Consider the following 19,490-nt stretch of genomic DNA (forward strand, 5'->3'; position numbering starts at 1 on the left):
ACATCAAGTAAAAAATAAGACACATACCGACGGTCCAGGTGGCCCAGATGGCCCAGGTTGACCTGCATTAGTCCCTCCATTCTGCAAGATTCATAATAATCACTATAGTATCGTATAATATGAGCAATATGACCTATTTGATTAAAGTGATTTATTGAATGTATTGTAGTTTCACATCATTTGAAATACACTACCTGAAGCTTAAAGAGACTGCTCATTCCATTGCCCTCCTAAAAAGAACAATAATTAATGGTAAATGGTCTGCACTTATAGCACATTTTTTTAACCTTAGAGGTTACCCAATCACCCATTCACACACACATTCACATTCACACAAAGCACTAGCCTGCCATTGTGAGCAACTTGGGGTTCAGTGTCTTGCCCAAGGAAACTTCAGCATGTGCACTTCACTCGTGTGGGCCGGGAATCAAACCACCAACCCTGCGACTGGCAGCGACCCGCTCTACCACCTGAGCCACAGCCACCCCAGGATTTCTAACTCTTTGAAGTAGTTTAAGAAGTTCTACATTTTTAGACAGGTGATGTCTTACATCTACTATTTATGTCCTGACAATACATTGTGATCAGTTGAATGCCACTTTGGTGAATAAAAGTTATCATAAGAGCATAATCTCTACATTATTCCAAACTTTTGGCCACTAGTGTACGTAATTATCATTCAATGCTATACACTTTTAAGACATATTTCAAATAGCCCAATATGTCTGAGTGCACATAATCTTAATAAAACGTAGGGAAAGCTGCACACACAGACCTCAACACCCAAAAAAACACACAATGAAAGGAACAATTAATGGATACAATTTGAGCAAAAACTGGTAAGTTTAAGCAGAAACAAACACCAGATATCATAAAACAACAATTTTCTAAATGTGACAACAAAATCAACAACAGGAACATTATTATTAGACAGGACAACAGTGAGATCATGCTAACTCATTATATATTCAAACACCGGTGCATGCTGGGAACATCTTTAACATCTTCAGTGCATATCTTTGTAAATATAACAAACACTATTAAGTAATATTTACTTATAAGTTGAAGATTTTACTTATTCCATGATTGAACTGAGTACAGATGTAGAATTTGCTTAATATTTGTTAGTTCAATATTGATTTATTTACTAACTTTTACAAATTTATTCTAGTAAAAAGTACAACATCTTTTCTGCTATATTTACTTCCCCTCTAAATATTTTTTCAGTGTATGTGTACTAGTGTGGATTTCTAATATTGTGTGTCATGGTAATGTTGTGTTTCTTTGTTTTAACAATAACAAATTGTACACATAAAAACAAATTAATTTAAATTATTCATTTGTAAGTTCTTGGAATAACTGCAAAATAAAATGTACCCTGATTTTTATAAATGTATGGCAACACTTTACAATGCGGTTTCATTTGATAACATTAGTTAAAAACATTAGATACAATTAACTAACAATGAAGAATACCTTCATAGCATTAATCGATGCTTTTTCAATCTCGTCATATGCAGTTTGTCTGATTTGCACGAAAATTGGCCTGCATCATCTAGAGGCACTCACGACAAAAAGACTTTCACAGAATTTTTATAAACCGTACTGTTTTTGAATGGTGCTTCAACAATTTCGACGAAGAGCACACCAAAATGGACGTGAGGGTGTATCTCCGTAAAGCTGTAGCATATTCATACCAAACATATTATTTGTCATAGGCACCATGACTTGAGGGTGACTGCTCAGTTTCAGAACAGTTCCACCTAGTGGTCACGAGATATGAAAAGCTAATTTTTGCTTCTGAACAGTTTGTCATAAAATCAGCAAATTGGTCTCATTAGATTCAGTGGGGTATAGCGATGAAAAATTCCTATATCGGGCATTTTGGATCTCGGCAATTTTTTATTTAGTTATAAAATGCTGTGTTTTACGAATGACTTGGCGTATCATTCCGAAACGATCTGAAGGGACTCGCCACTTTGCGGTCAAAAATTCTAATACTATTTCTAAAAATTTGAATAGCTATTGACTCCTTTTGCCTACTGTCATGAGACTGGTCTTGATAGATTCCGTGGTTCATGCCGAGAACAATGATACCAATTATGTCATGATCGACCAATCTTCCTGTCCACCATTTTTAAATGTTTTGATAACCTACTTTTTCGAACTCCTCCTAGACTGTCTGATTTGCACAAAAATTGGCCTGCATCATCTAGAGGCACTCTCAACAAAAACTTATTCACAGAATTTTAACAATACATACTGTTTTCAAATGGCGGATCAACGAATTCGACGAAGAACTTGAACTTGAGGCTGTATCTCCGCAACGCTGTGAGGGATTGTGACAAATCTTGGTACGTGTCATAACCATTGGTCCACTGCCCACTTTTGATCAGGAGATAGAAAAATGGCTAATTTGGCTAATAACTCTTGAATGCTTTCCTGCATGATAACCATCATGCCCAGATACTACCAGATACTGAGCAGTTTCAGGATGTTTTTTTATGATTGATATCCTCATACACTGTCCATCGGACTGTAACCAAAAACATGTCTCAAAGCTTCTTTTGCTGCTCATGGTGCTGATTATTGTGTCGGATTATATCTGTCGGTATCGCTGCTTGCAGCTATATTATATTTTTGATTTGATCAAAACTGAGAACAGAGAATTTTAAGTTTGCTGACAAGATGGTCACATGTGCTGTCGAACACAATATTAGAGTTTGAACCTCTCCCTCATTTGCGATTGAACATAATTAACTATGTTGGGAATCCATAAAGATTGCTAATCAAAATTTTTAGATCTGTCTCTTTCTAGCATCACATTTCAAATTAAATGTATCTTGTGCGTTAAATGCTCAGATCATACGTGTTTTTAATATCAGTTAAATCTCTCATAATGTCATCCAGCTCTCTTGCAATCAGCATCAGAACTTACAGGAGGTCCAGGTGGTCCGGGTCTACCTGTCGGTCCCTCGCTGCCCTGCAACACAAACATGAGTCTTTATCTCAAACATTATGTCTTTTGCAACACAAACCCTGCCTCTCTCTGAACAAAATACGTGATTGCATTGAGATTCAGGGCCAATGCCACGCTGCAATGTTAGCAAATGATGTGAATAATAACAGGTTTCAGACGGAGCATTTGGAAGTTTTGTGGATAGATTTTGTGCCCCTTGGCTCTACTGGGCTGGCTCACAGCAGAGTGGACCAGCTGATGAAAAACAATGAAAAATGTTGCTATTCCCTTTCTAGTGCATATCTACACACTGCAGGGCACACCACAAGCTCAAACACATTGAGCAGCATATTCACTATCTCCCACAGACCGTTTGTGAGATTATCACTAGATTCATTTATCAGAGAGCATGTGAGCCATTCAGATGCAGAATGGGTCAAAACTACTATAATTAGAATGTTTTGAAAGGTGAAAAACAAAAAAGATAATGTGCCTTACATTTTGTCTTTATTCCACTCTACAAAACCCATTCAATTTTCATTTTTCTTTTTTTTTTTAGTTGAGTAACATCATTTGCAACACATTATACTTCTGTAATTTTACCCATCAGGAATTGATTGGATTGTGAAACGTGAGCATTCCACACTGCAGACAGACCTGAATGCAGGGGTACATGTGGAGGACATTTCCCCTCCTACAACTCCACTTTTGAGGAGGCTTTTTCACCACACTGTGGAGGCTAAAGGTCAAGTTCACCCTATGGTATTGTTTCTTTTTCAAATCTATTGTTATTTGCTATTACTGCTGGGACAGGACTTTATCCTGCTGTAAATTAACTATTGACAGTCATTTCAGAGGTGGAGCCAGTTATTGCATTTTGATGAAAGATTATAAAACATTTTGTTCTTTGGAATAAAGAGCACTTATGGACCATGTACAATGAAACCAGGAACATGTAATACAGTAGGTCAATTTTGATTTTATGTTTGCTTAAAGAAAATACTTATGAACATAATTTTTTATTGTTTGGTTCTTGAAAATGTTTGGTTACTTTAAAGCACAAGTAATGATTATACATTCATGCTTACCCGATCTCCCTTTGTTCCTGGGGGTCCAACAGGTCCTGGTCTGCCTATAAGGCCCTGGATATAGAGCAAAATACATTTGGATGAATTTAAGGCACAATGATGGAAAAACTAAAAAGCTAAAACGAAACCAGAACTAAACTAACCTTAACCAGATGCTATCTTGTAACCAAGAAAGAATAACAACATTTATTTTTTGTAAGGAGATTCTCACCGGTGCACCTATACGGCCTGTGGCTCCAGGTACTCCTGGCACACCATGGGCCCCCTGAAAATAGAGATGATCTTCAAATGATCAAGTGTACTACTGAAAAATATCCAACAATCAGACAATAAATAATAATAAAAAAAAATGTGCTTCACATCATGACTTCTGTCTACAATAGAAGTGTTGAAGCTGCACATCACCTCAGAATGTTCTTTTACCATGTACAAATCAGCTGTGGGTTTGAGCCTAGACTTCAGTAATAGTACAATGAAATCCACTGAAAATAAATTCCAACTTTATTTTAAACTGAAATCGATTGGTATAAAATTTACCTTGCATGGGTTATTTTTGAATAGCAATCAAAGAAATGAAATCACTGCGCTCTTCCTGTTCAGGGTGCGTAGATCCACAAACCTTTAAACAGTCTAAAAAACAAAATGATCCATACTCCCTATTTTCTCAATTTCTTTACATTTTATTTTATGTCTCAGAACAGGAGATATCCCCATTGACTAAAATGAGAGGAAACTGATTTTGTTGCACAATGAGGCACCGCACATGTCCTGTGTAAGCTAGCGTTAAAGCTAACTCACACTGATCTATTAAATGCCAACATACACTAAATTCTACAGACATATCTCACTGTGAATTTGGCGACAGTTGGTCTTCAGTGAAAATCTTATTACTGAAATTCAAACCACTGCCCCCAGTGGCCAAAACTGGAAGTGTTGTTTAAAGTATGGACACGCGTGAGCTCCAGTTTCTGTGTAAAATGTCCACAGAGTGTTGCCAAATGTGAAATATACTGTATATAGTTGTAAATGTTGTATACAGTCAACAGGAATGCATATTTTATTAACCACACACCCTAAACCTAACTAACTGAGGAGTAAAAATGAAGTCTTAGAGGGAAAATGCAACCTCAGAATCACACTCACCATTGTTTAAGTGAATAAAATTACTTCCTGTTTTCCATGAGACCAGAACCCTTGTTTCTGAGGCTGCTAATTTTTTAAAGGGATAGTTCACATAAAAATTTAAATTCTCTCATTATTTATTCACCCTCATGCCATCCCAGATGTGTATGAATTTCTTTCATCAGCAGAACACAAACAAAGATTTTCAGAAGAATATCTCATCTCTGTAAATCCATACAATACAAGTGGATGGTGATTTTAAAGTCCCCAAAAGCACAGACAATCATAGTAAAAGTAATAAAAAAAAAGTTTGTGTTTGGTAGAAGAAAGAAAGTCATACACATCTGGGATGGCATGATTAGCAAATGATGAGAGAATTTTCATTTTTGGGTGAACTATCGCATTATTGATACAAAAATGTATAATGGGAGTTGCCACTAGCCAGTAACTCGTTGGTTGTTGGGATTTGTTGGGATTATTGGTTGTTTGTAGGGCTAAAGTTAAAATTACAGTTATGATTCCATCATTCTTAATCCAACAGTCAACTTTATACTGTGTGAAATGTTTGCGATTGTTTTGGGCAGTGTGAACCAGCCTTAACTCTGATAACTCACCTCATCACCCTTGTCCCCCATTTGTCCAGGAAACCCTCTTTCACCCTTCACTCCCTATTGGATAACAAGACAGATGGACAATCGGTGAGACAGCAAGCACACTCCTTTGATTTACTAAGTGCTTCCACCTTACCTAAGCAGCCTCCATATTTCAGTTTTTCCTCTAAAGAATGGTCTTCTATATTCTTAATGATCTTCTTTTGGCCTGAATATTTGCCTGACACTGAATGTATTTGCCTCCACTGAACCAACATTGAATGACTCTAATTAAAACATCTTTTGTTGCTTTAATTGCAATTGTCACACCATTTTGTACTATAATTGCCTTGCTATGCCCAGTGGTATTGAGGAAATGAATGTTATTGTATTTCAAGGCAGAAATAGTGCTGAGGCCAGTGAAGTTTGTGGATATTGTACCTTCCAACACACAATTATTTTCTCTAATCTCTCATTTAATTAGAGTTGTTTACCTTTGGACCTTCTTTCCCCGGATTACCAACTGGGCCCCGCAGACCCTGATCCCCCTGTTAAAATCAACAAAGAGTGTAAGAAGCCAGACCGACCACGAGACAGACACAAGCATCAAAGCAAATATGAAGAAAATGGGAGTGGTCCAAGCAAAAACAATGCTAGGGTGTTGCCAAGAGATTGCTTTGCAGTTGCTAGGGAGTTCTGGGTGGTTGCTAGAGCATTGCTAGGTGGCTGCTAGGGTTTCTAGGTGGTTAATTACTGGCCCAAGTCAAAAGTATCAAAAGTACCACCCCCAAGTATCTACTATATTCTGGTCCCTGGATAAGGCTTAGGTTGCTCATTCAAAGTAATTTTATCATGCCCACTTTTAGTGTCCAGCAAGTCAGTTCACTTAGAAAAGTAATAGCACATCTCTCCTCAATAAGCCACCGGAATTTTGGTTTCATTCATGTCTTAAGCTCTGTACTGCACTTGATAAAGAATGTACTTTTTGGCTGTTACTCAAAAAAGTGAATTAGGCATGCGGGCGAGTAGAATGAACAAATTCCTCTGGGAACGCAGCCATTGTCCTGTGACACGAACATATGATGTTGCAGCAAAACACATGAAAGTAATTTACTCTGATTTTGGTATACAAGTACGAATTAACCACAAGGATTCACTATCTTGGATTATATAACGCGTACAGTTGAAAAGAGCCACATGATTCGCGGTGTCCAGCTTAGAATTTAGAATGTCAGAATCTCACTGGAATAGTATGTCATTCGGGAATTATTCACATAATGTCTTATAAATAATGACAATTAGGATATACTACTCAATTGATATACTCCTTTTGGCTTACTATATACAATAACAAGGAAGTATGCATTTTTGTCGCAGTGTTAGGGTTAGAGGTTTAATCAAAAACTGTATGAGAAATAGTGATGCTTGCCTTAACAAGCAACACTAAATTTCAACAACAACACAGTGAGAGCTGTGCATGACTTGTTTTCAAATGAAGATTCAACGAAACAAATAATTTATTGTCAATCAGAATAGATGACAGCACTCACTCCCAGAGAATCTCAGTTCTGATTGTATATGAATAAATTAGTAGATTGCATTAGTTTGCAGTGATTTTTACCTTTTCTCCATCCATTCCCGGGAAACCTGAAGCTCCAAGGGATCCTTTCTCTCCTTTCTTCCCAGTCAGACCAGGTACTCTCGTTTGACACACATTGCAGGCATTCTGCCAAATCATACATCACTCATTAAATGCAACATATCTCAAATTGGTGCATCACATAAGCAGACATTTGGACCTGCTCTGTAAAACAACTATTAGTGTATCATATGAAAACAACTGTCCCACTTCTCAAAAATTATCATTACTCAACAGATACCTTCAACAGTATGCATTGAAACAACAAGCAAAATGTTCTCAACTTTTAGTAACATAGTTGAGTGAGTGTCACTTTTACAAACCCGATACACAGTTAAGGCACCACTTAAGGAAATTTTACTGTATCAAGGTCAAATCATTTATGTGAAAATAGGTTTTAGGTGGTAAGGGAGCCTTTTACCCCAAACATGGGTTAAAATGCCCCTAATGGTTATAGATTGATATTGTGTAGATACCAGGGCAATAGTTAAAGTATACAATTTGTCAACTAATGAAAATAATTTCGAGACAGCAAGATGCTTTTTTGAGTAACAAATTAAGATGATGCTTATTTGAAATATCTACTTAAGGTAAAGTTAACCATTTCCTGTTAATTTTTAATATTTATCATTTTATTACATCTTAATATTTTATAAAAAACTAATCTCTGTTATGATTGGATGAGTCAATGTGAGCCTACTTTGAAAATGTTTCATTACAAATCTATTCACCCCACTTTTAAAAAATAAAAGCAATGTGTTTAAGAGGGACATTTAGCCCCTGTGACAGGGGGGCTTTTTTACCCTAAATGCTGTCCTTTCATTTAATGTACAGTTATCGAAACAAATCTGGCAAATAATGACAAATAAGTATTTTATTAAGTGTTTGTTAAGTATAAGTGTTATTCTCAGTTAACAGCAAGTTCTCAGTTTTAAGTGCTTCCTCTGGAACTATGTAGATTAGCATTTGTACACTTTTTATTATGTATTATATCTACTGTAAATGCTAAACAAATTCCAACATCCTTATTTGTGTTCAAAAGCTCTAACATATTTGCTTCTATATACTGACCTTTACTGCATAATCTGTATAAGATTCTTGCCCCATTGAGATATATGCAGTCTTATTTTGCACATGGCTAAAAAAGCTAAGGTCAAACCCAGAGATACAAACATCTCAGAAGCAGCAATCTCGATAATTAGGGATGCATGGGTTTTAACCTTGAAAGCCTAATGCTTTTACCTCACTACATTTTCCCAATGACACATAGAGAAATGTGAAAAGCAGGAGCCATGTTGCTAAGTAAGCAAACGTTCTCCCTTCCGATTTGTAAGAACGTAACTGTAGACCTGTGAGGCATAATCAAAGGTTTACAGTAATGGGTCGCAGGGATTGTGGAGACATTTCACACTGGATGCACTTTTCGTGCACAGTTTCTGCAGCTTTCTGAAGGTAGCAATTTACTAGTGCATTAGGCTGACCTGTTGAATAGGTGTTGGATGGTTCAGGGCCTGCATTTATGTTTGCATTCATTTGTAAGGCTGACAATTAGCAAATTCCATGTGACCAATACAGCCGTGGAGGTTTCACATTAGCAGAGGATGTTTGCTTACATTTCGGGATACATTTGCTTAGGTTTGTATAGACATTGAAACTACAACATTGACATAATGACAGCATATTCGAAGTAAATTAATATCAAACTCTTATTCATTTCGTGAAATGTATTTAATTGAATGAGAGATGACTGCCTTCACATAGTGCATCAGGAGAAGATTTTCAGTGATTAAAGGGAAAGATCACCCAAAAATGAAAATTCTCTAATCATTTACTCACCCTTATGTCACCCCAGATATTTGTTACTTTCTTTGTTTGGCAGAACAAAAATAAAGATTTTTAGAAGAATACCGCAGCTCTGTTGTTCAATTCAATGCAAGTTAATGGTGGCCAGATCTTTGAAGCTCCAAAAGCACATAAAGGCAGCATAAAATTAATTCATATGATTACCATATGATCCAGTAGTTAACATGTCTTCAGAAGCAATATGATAGGGGTGTGTGACAAAGAGATCAGATTTAAAGTCCTTTTTAACTATAAATCTCCACTTTCACATTCTTACATTTACATTTATGCATTTGGCAGACACTTTTATCCAAAGCGACCTACAGCGTTATTACAGGGACAATTCCCTCGGAGCAACCTGGATTTAAGTGCCTTGCTCAAGGACACAATGGTGGTGGCTGTGGGGATCGAACCAGTGACCTTCTGATTAACAGTTATGTGCTTTAGCCCACTACGCCACCACCACCACTATATGCACGAACAGTTTGCATTGTCAGTGCATATAGACATCTACAAGGCAGGGAGGGGAATTTATATTAAAAAAGGACATCGATAATGATCTGTTTCTCACCCACACCTGTCATATTGCTTCAGAAGACATGGCATTGACCATTTCTTTTATTCTGCCTTTATGTCTTTTTGTAGTTTCAAAGTTATGGCCACCATTCACTTGCATTGAATGGAAAAACTTAATTGTGTTCAGCCAAGGAAAGAAAGTCATACAAATCTGTAATTGCACAAGGGTGAATTAATGATGAGAAATGTTATTTTTGAGTCAACTATCCATTTACAAACTTAAATTCCACTCTCTACTTAACACAAAGTTATTGAATGCCTTCAGAGAGCACTCTGAATGCAGTACACTGTTGCTTGGACTACTTCATATTTACAATATAAAGTATTTGCTAATATTTTTACATTTCTAAAGCTGTATTTAGTTAAAAACTTTTAGATTTTAGATGCTGTTAATATGTCCATACTGTACATATCAGCCTATCTCCAAACATTCATAAACGTATGTTTAAATGTAGTATGAAAAATATGAATAGCTATGCATAATGACATCGGGCTGCTTCCTCAAAGTAAATGATTAGGAAGTCATAGTGTAATTTTTTTGTGCTTTTGCATCCTTTTTAATATCTTTTCACAAAGCCAACCTCACTGTCAGAAAACATGAAGTCATAAAAGAGCTTATGGGAGTTTTTCTCCACTTAAGCTATTTTCTTTTTGTCAGGTAGACAAAGACAGTCATGCTTAATTTCCTGTTTTAAAGCAGAAAGAAAGAAAATATCTTTACAACCAGCGGGTGACATGACCCAGCTTGACTTCAGCTCCTATTCATACTCTTCATCAAAACTCTGATGATGAGCACTGCCTATTATTTTGAAATGTATGTTTTGATGCGTTCTCTTTTCTTTGCATGTGAAGAAGCATCCAAATCCATACATAAGATAAGCATTAACTACAGTACATTAGCTACAGCAAGTCAATGTGTGTGTGTTGTTTGGTTGACAGTTCACTCCTACGAATCTCAATGCGACCAAGGAGTCATTATGTGAGCATATGGGCATTTATCTTGTCAGAACTTTCTTCAGTTATGGAGAGATGAAAGTATGATGCCCAAACAGAAATATAAAGACTTTGAGAATAGTGGGTGGAGGAGGAATTACAAAACACATTTATAAGCACAAATTAAAGGAAAGCAGATGGGGGAAGTTGTAAGAATGCTTTTTTTTTTTTTTAAAGATGAAAATACATGTTCAGGGTTAAAAAGAAAGCAATAGAATCAGACAAAAAACTTATAGCACACCCTTAAAAAGTTTTAAAGAGCAATTTAGGGTAAAATTGGATTGTATATTCCCTCTGGCTATAGTTTGTCATTATTATTGGGATACTTGAGTACTTTGTTTTATAAGACATGAAATGTTTCAGAAATCTTTCAGAAAATAACTTTTTCCTCTAGGCAGTGCAAATGCCATGACAACACAGGGTAAGAACTATCTTAAGATCCACACATAATCTGACTGAAGGGAACAGAGTGTTTAGTATATATATATATATATATATATATATATATATATATATATATATATATATATATATATATATATATATAAACACTCACATAATATATAATTATGGTAACACATTACAATAAGGTTCCTATTTAAACATTAGTAACTGCATTAGGTCTCATGAACAAACAATTAACAATATATTTGTTGGATCAATTGTTAATCTTTGTTAATGTTTATTAATAAGAATACAGTTGTTCATTGTTAGTTCATGTTAACTAATGTTAACAAATGGAACCTTATTGTAATGTGTTACCATAATTATTTATAACACTGTGCATGTGTTCTAGTTTTAAATTCAGCACTAGTCTGCAGTAGTTGAACACAAACCATTTCCATTAAAGTAAACCAGTGCACAGGATGACAGAAGTTGCATGAAACAGTACCTTCAGTAATGCGGCCATGTCTCCAACAATAGGTAGCGCTGTCTGAAATGGAAAGATCAATTAGAAAAGCATTAAACAATACTGGAAACCAAGGAGCCCCTCAACCCAAACGAGAAGCACTTTTTACAAGGCTCTCTTAAATACTTTATTCTGATTGGTCAATCGTGGCATACTTAGGTAAAAAACTTTTATATAATGACTGCTTAAAATTTCACTATCTATTTCTTACTACATAATACAATAATTTAAACTCAATCAATATTTTGTAATAATTTATTTATTATTTGGCACATGGCCATTTTGCTGGTCATTATTGCAATATAAGCCCTGAGATGTAGCAAACTACTGGTGTCTTGTCCATTGATTTCATTTAAAATTATGTTATTTTCTCTTGTTATATTTAATATGGATTAACAGAACTTCAATGTCAAAGAAAATTACTTTTCAACGAAGTGACACAGAAACAATAATGTCAGTAAAATATATGTTACGTACCGGTTCTCCAGGGGGTCCAGGGAGTCCTGGTTTGCCTTGTGGGCCTGGAGGTCCCTTTCAGAAACAAATATATAAAATATAAACATAAGATGACGTACATTCGCTACACACATTTATACTAAGAGAGACAGACACAGGGTTCATACACATTTTAACCAATACTTTTCCATGACTTTTCCATGACATTTCAATGACTTTTCGGCACATTTCCATGACTATGTATTCCTCAAAATGTCAGTCAACATTATAAGAATAAAAATATGTGTTTACCCTCAGAGGTTTAACAATAAAATGGATGACAATGTATGTGGTTCAATACAAAATACACATTTATTTAAACGCAAACATAGTGCAAGATCTTTGAAGGACACAGGATAAAATATATAAGTAAAATGTACATAAGTGTCCTGATAAAACACAGCAACTGCATATTAACAACTAATTGGGCAGTAGTGGAGATTGAACAGTGAATGCACAACTAGAGTTTAATCTTTTTTTCACCCTACTTAAGTTTACAACACATATGGAGGACATAACCTTTCATTTTTAAACACACACACACACACACACACACACACACACACACACACACACACACACACACACACACACACTTCACTTTTTCATTTCTGCAAGCTTTTCATCAATTTGCTTCTCAATGTTGAACAGAGCAGCTCTTTTTTCCTTTGCTGTCCGACGGAAACTGTTTGATTTGGAAATTAACGTTAGACAACTTGTTTTTTCTGCTTTCTCTGACAATTCATCAGCAGATTTTTCGAGGGCAAACACATCTGTCTCAATGGTGGCCCTCTTCTTTTTCAGACCTTGGAGTTCGTCACTAAGCTTCTTCCGCTTTAAGTCTACTGCATCCTGTTTTGACACTCTTTTTTGTTCATCAAGGTAGCCATGATATCTTTGCCTGGCTCCTCCTGCTGACAGAAGAAAATCTTTTGTGATGGCTACATTTGATACACCTCCAACAGACCTGACATGGTCAACAATGAGCCTTTGAGCTACCAAAGACAATTCCTTCTGATTTTCCACAATTAGCTCTTTATTTATTGAGAATCCTCTCTCTACACTTGCCTGTCCATGAGACAGCACAAGTACAACCTTCACTAAATCCCACAGTCTGGAAAAAGAGGGGTTGGTCCCCATTGTCTCATACAGCAGTGTGTCCACACGCTCTGCTTTGGGGTCAAAATCCCTGAATTTAGTCTGTAATTTAGCCAAATCGCAAAACTCCCGGAACTCTCTCATCACATCATCACATACAGTGCTGTTTACATGTTTAGCCTCCACAATACTGCGTAGTACTATCACCATTTGTCTAACACACTGTTCCTTAGATTTGGCCATGTGTCTCGGGTCTAAGCATTGTAGGCATCTTACTAAGGTGTGTTTCACAGGAGCCTTTGCCAGCAGCTTGTCAAGAAGATTCATCAGAAGTTTCTTACTGTCCAATCTTATCTCTAGGGACTGCTTATCTGAAACCTTTTTAGTGAACTTAAGTTGCTTTAGTGTAGATTCTGCAGTGAACCCAAGGTCAATTTGAGAAGCATCTTTGTGCAGGTTACGGTCCTGGTAAGGCACATTCAGGAGCTTGAGTGTGGATGATTCCTTCAGGTGCGTGTCCACCACAAATCGGCCCATGAGTCCTGCAAACAATAAAAATAAGGGGTATATATGCTACTTCAGTGTCATTACTCAATAAAATGTTTTAATCTTTTAACTATCAAAAAAAAAATATAACAAAAACATGTATGATTATAATTTTACTGTCTTCACATAGGGATGGGAATTGATAAGATTGTATCAATAATGCTACTGATGATTCTGATTCTCTAATCGATTCTTAATTGCACTGTGTGGAAAAATAAAGTCATATACTTTGAAAAAAAAGAAGTTTTTTTTTAATTATTTTAAAGCTTAAGCAAACTGTTTTTTGTAATTTATGTAATACATTTTTTTAGTAATTTATGTAATAAATAAAACCTTATTGTAAAGTGTTACAGATTCAGATGTCTCCTGAGTTCACTGTTGGAAAGATCAGTTGTTTCAACCATTAATTAAAATTAATCGGTTGAAAGGAGTCATTAGTTTGCTGAATTGGACGTGTCCTGTGCGTTGTGTGAGACTCCCAGCAGTTAGGACATGGACATCCAAGATTTGTGTCAACACAAAACATTTCATCACTGGCTATTATTTTTTTTTTAATTGTTTCATTGTTTCAGATTTCTCATGTCTGTGAGGTATATTTCGGTTAATTTATGTTGAGATGCGCTCAAGTTCAAGTGACCGTGCGGCGCCTCCATGTCATGATTATGACTGCTATATTTTCTTCTTATTTATTAAATCCAGGCAATTGGTTGATGATTTAAAAATAATAATTAAGATACATTTTATACAAAACGAAATTCACTTTAAAGAAAAGGCTTTCTACAAAACACTACGTAGGCTAATGAGTCAAAATCATATCTGACCCACTTCATGTCTCCCGATAAAAAACATAATAATATTTTAACAAATATGATACAAAAATCATAATACAGTCGGTTATATTTAAAAAAAAATCAGTAGAGCCTATAAACGCAAACGTTTAATTGGCCTACACATTAAGCATTTTCCTCCCATAGAAAACAATTAAGAACACTTGGCTTAATGCAGATTAGAATGTCACAGCTTATGTAGAAATAATGAGATAAGATGTCGAAAAAACGAGATATGTTGCTTCCAGTCCGCGAGTGACATCAATTACATTTTGGAAGTAATTTGTCCAACAATGTCAATAAATTCAACTTAGAAAACAAGTAACATATGGCAATTGGATTTAATGTTTAAGCTTACCTTTGATCAGTCTAGTCATGTCCTCAGCAAGGAATGGCAGCATTGGTTGGTCCGTCTGATACATGTTGAGAAAGGGCTCAATTTCTCGCGCAATGCTGATGAATATGCCAACCTTTACAGTGAAGAGAGGATCAGCACACCGGTTCTTCACCTCCTCAAACGATTTCACCTTTGGATTGGGGAGTTCGCCTCTCCCTACCATCTCCACGTATCGTTTCACATGCGGCCAGAGTTGTAATCCTCTGTCCGCTACGTTAACATTCTCGACCCACCGGTGCTTGCAAAACTTTAGCATGCTTGTGCTGCATCCAGTCGCTGTCACAAAGTCCTCGTGCCGGGCTGGGGAGTCGTGAAACAGCCAGTAGAGACAAGAAAGTCCATGTTCAATGTCCCATCCAATCGCTTTACATCCGCCTCTAAATGCATTGTGCAGTATATGCAAACCGCACGACCCGATGTTGATAAGTGACTTTCCCACATCAATCTGCAGCTGCTTTTGAAGGATTTCAAACACTTTCCAATTCACGTTCGGTCCATCCATCGAGATTTGGATGAGGTTGGTCATTCCGAGCTGTGAAAGCAAGTTGTTGAGTTTCTCAACAACATCTTTGGCGGTTGAATGCCCCAGGAACTCTGAACCGATGTATTTGGTCTTCACATTGGGCCCGTCCCATAGCCTGACATGGACATCTAACTGTTTAGTCTGTAGGTAATTATTCAGGCTCTCATCAAATAAAAGTACATAAGACATCTGTGTAGTGACTGTCTTCAAAGTGAGCTGTTTAAAATAAGGAGCCAATCCAAAATTACACAAGTAAGCACACTTACGTTCCCCACACGCTAAATTTGGCTGCCAACTGACTGTCAGGAAACATAGCTCTGAAAAGTGCGCTGACATCCTCGCACGATTTAAAAGAATAGTGGGAGTTTGCGACTTTTAACGCCCACAATACCTCGGCCCTTAACGCGTCTTGTCTATCATTTGAGATAGTCCCTTGTCTTGTGCCTTCAACCTGACTCGTGATGGAAGAACCTGCAATTAGCCTAACATTGTTCGATGTCGCCGGAGGAGAAAAGAAGCTAGTGATAGTCATGCTTGAGCCTTCACGCGCAGCCTTAACTGCCTGGTGCTTGGTGCCTTTAGCATGGCTAGTGAGCGCTGATTCTCCCATATTAGAGATGTCAATTATCTTAGAACATAGTCCACATCTCGCTTTCCTCGGGTCCTGGACCTTTTCGAGCCATGTATTGTATGTTTCCAAGTGAAGCCAGACATTGTTAAATCTACACTTTCCTGGCATTTCAATTAAATTTAATTTATGTCAGCACCGACTTAGCCTCAGGCAACGAGTGAATCGGAAGTGAACAGAACGTTTTGTCGCCCGAATATAAGGACATTTAAGACAACGAGAAATATTTTTTATTAAACAGTTTTTGTATTAATCACATATTACTGTGTTAAAAATGAATTAAAATTAAAAAAAAAAAAAATCAATGACTTTTCCAAAACTTTCTGTGCCTTTTTATTTTTTCAAAACCTTTCCAGGCCTGGAATTTGCATTTTTCAAATTCCATAACTTTTCCAGGTTTTTTCAAAACGTACGAACCCTGCAGACAGACCACATGAGAAATAAATGGCTATAAAAAGTAAAAAGCGCTGCTCACCATAATGCCTGTCAATCCGGCTAGTCCTGGGGGTCCACGGGGACCCTGTGAAACAATACAAACACAATATAAATATAATTCCTTCATATTCAATACAATCTAGACTAAGACTTTGTATTTAAGTAAAGCTTTTTTTGCTTGTGAAGTTTTCGTTAACTTCTGGAATGATATAAATATTTATTTGTCAATATATTGTGGGAAATGACATTATGCACATGACTGATCTATGGTTGATTGTTTTTTTTTATGTTTAGTTGTCCATTACCTGAATCCCTGGATCCCCTTTTGGTCCCATCAGACCCTAGAGACAGAAAAACAAAGTTATTCTTCATAATCACTACTCTTAACTTTCTCAGAGTGAACATTGTACAGAATGTCTTTGAAAAGAAAGTCATATGGGTGACATATGGAATAATCATTTTTGGATGAACTATTACTTTAAAGAGTATTTGTAATGGACAAAAAAGTCATGAACTTCAGAACAATTACTTACAGGGGGTCCAGTGATTCCAACACCAGTTTCCCCTTTCTCTCCTGCGTCTCCAGGTACTCCAGGTACACCTCGCTCACCCTGGCACCGAAAACCCAAGATAATAGAACAACCTCATTCAGCTCAACTAAATTCACTTTGGGTTTGGTAGAGCTGCACGAGTCTAAATTTCCCCAAACACAGTGAAGTTGTGCCAATTCATGCAATAAGGCTTGATTGAACAATTGCTGTGGTCTAAAATGAATTTGTTGCCATAGCAACATTAAATCTTCAGCCAGTGAAGAGTAAGTTATTTAAATTAAAATTGAAGCCTTACAAAAAGATGCTTACAAACACAAGACATTTCACAAAACGTTTCATAAAAGCAAATAATTTATGACAGCATGTAACATACTTCTTATTGTACCATCAAAACAGCATACAGAATATGATCATTTTAGATGTGGGTTAAAACATATAATGAAGCACAGCTCAGGGAAAAATTATTCTGCAAAAAATTCCTCTAGAGATACAGTTCACGAGAGCAAAGAGGAATATTTTAAAATACTGTTACAGTTCACAGTGACCCACCTTAGGGCCTCGTGACCCACGTGGGCTAGACACGACCTCCTCCTGGTGCAAAACAAGAGACAAATATAAACTCAAATGAATACCATTTTCTAAGAACTTGCGTAACATTCAATTTCAGACAGAAAAAAGAGATGTGAACAAATCAGGGTATATTCGTATATGTATTCACTTTCTGCAGTATGCAGTAGAGTATGTATAACATGAACAGTTTGTGCATTTTCTTTATGCAATGCAATGCACTTGACTTAACCTGCCATTTCCAATGTGATGGAGGAACTGCAGTTATTTAATTGAAAATGTAAAATAACCAATGATTATAATTATAACTGGATGCAACTCACATCTAACATGACAAGGTCATCACAACAACAATGTAGCATCCTTTTCAAAACATTTATTTTTAGATAATAGCCACTTTTTCAATTAATTTTTTAATTTGTATTATAATAGACAGTATAACGTGTATTCTGCGCAGTTTTAAGTAAATTATTCCATTCTGAACATTGCCTAAAAAAACTTTACCCTTAAGGGGGTAACATTTTTTACCCCCTGAAGCTCAATACAATTCACAGAAAATGTTTTATTGTTTTACCCAGTGTGATTTGCAAGTGATTCTGTAGGACTTGACAATATTAAAGAGTTACAGTAAGTGTTATTTTCTAAGTGCCACTGATGGAAAATGTAATTCTTTGGTCAGCAAGAATTAATGTGCAATGTAAATGTGCCGTTCTGAAGCAGAAGCCACCACCACAGGTGGTGAATAGTGTTTTGCAACCATCCATCCAGCTTCAACCGCTTATCCAAAGTCGGGTCGCGGGGACAGCTGCTCCAGCAGGGGGCCCCAAACTTCCCTATCCCGAGCCACATTAACCAGCTCTGACTGGGGGACCCCGAGGCGTTCCCAGGCCAGTGTGGAGATGTAATATCTCCACCTAGTCCTGGGTCTTCCCCGAGGCCTCCTCCCAGCTGGACGTGCCTGAAACACCTCCCTAGGGAGGCGGCCATGGGGCATCCTTACCAGATGCCCAAACCACCTCAACTGACTCCTTTCGACGCAAAGGAGCAGCGGCTCTACTCCGAGCTCCTCACGGATGACTGAGCTCCTCACCCTATCTCTAAGGGAGAAGCCCGCCACCCTTCTGAGGAAGCCCATTTCGGCCGCTTGTACTCCAATTTTTTTTGCAACCAATGAAGAAATAAAAATAAAGTATGCTAAAATATAGTGAAATAAAGAAAGAAACATGGCAAGGCCAAAGTCTACCACTACATTTTAATTTAGACAATCAAAAGTGTTCATGTTGTGAATTTAAAGTCAACATCATACCAATTTTATAGGACTTATTTCATAGTAAAATATGATTTGTATTGATGTTTTATAGAACATTTGACTTACATTTATCCATTTCCAATGGACTGGTTTGTGAAAAGTTGGTGTTAAATGCCATAAATGAGCCAGCTCAGTCTAAGCCTCAGACAAAACTATTCCACTATTTTTTTATTTTGTTTGTGTTTTCTGTACATCTGTTTAAAGAGACTGCCATTCTATAATTTAAATCAGTTTTAACAGAGGTCCATTAATGTGGTATAACAAATTTTAGATAAATCAACTCATATATAGCATGTAAAAAAAAGGTTCACCCTGTTAAAGTGGGTGGTTCTTAGCTAGAAGTTACAATGTGGACCAGACCTTGTGCTGTTTAGTCAAAAGTCTGGATTCACAAG

The 19,490-nt window shown here is 36.7% G+C and overlaps 1 protein-coding gene across 1 annotated transcript in view; it reads right to left on the reverse strand.

Annotated features, from left to right (window-relative positions):
• LOC127618006 (collagen alpha-1(XIX) chain-like) overlaps positions 1-19,490 on the reverse strand; it is a 53,745-nt gene that overhangs the window by 25,898 nt on the left and 8,357 nt on the right. The window contains exons 7-20 of the mRNA XM_052090214.1: positions 17,769-17,810; positions 17,202-17,279; positions 16,974-17,009; positions 16,709-16,753; positions 12,197-12,250; positions 11,702-11,743; positions 7,381-7,485; positions 6,254-6,307; positions 5,784-5,837; positions 4,259-4,312; positions 4,048-4,101; positions 2,939-2,983; positions 195-230; positions 28-81 (exon numbers count right to left, since the gene is read on the reverse strand). Coding sequence (XP_051946174.1) covers positions 28-81; positions 195-230; positions 2,939-2,983; positions 4,048-4,101; positions 4,259-4,312; positions 5,784-5,837; positions 6,254-6,307; positions 7,381-7,485; positions 11,702-11,743; positions 12,197-12,250; positions 16,709-16,753; positions 16,974-17,003 — 627 coding nt within the window. The 5' untranslated portion in view covers positions 17,004-17,009; positions 17,202-17,279; positions 17,769-17,810. The remainder of the gene's footprint in view (positions 1-27; positions 82-194; positions 231-2,938; positions 2,984-4,047; positions 4,102-4,258; positions 4,313-5,783; positions 5,838-6,253; positions 6,308-7,380; positions 7,486-11,701; positions 11,744-12,196; positions 12,251-16,708; positions 16,754-16,973; positions 17,010-17,201; positions 17,280-17,768; positions 17,811-19,490) is intronic.

The sequence above is a fragment of the Xyrauchen texanus genome, chromosome 24 (genome assembly GCF_025860055.1).
Source record: "Xyrauchen texanus isolate HMW12.3.18 chromosome 24, RBS_HiC_50CHRs, whole genome shotgun sequence".
Lineage (NCBI taxonomy): Eukaryota > Metazoa > Chordata > Actinopteri > Cypriniformes > Catostomidae > Xyrauchen > Xyrauchen texanus.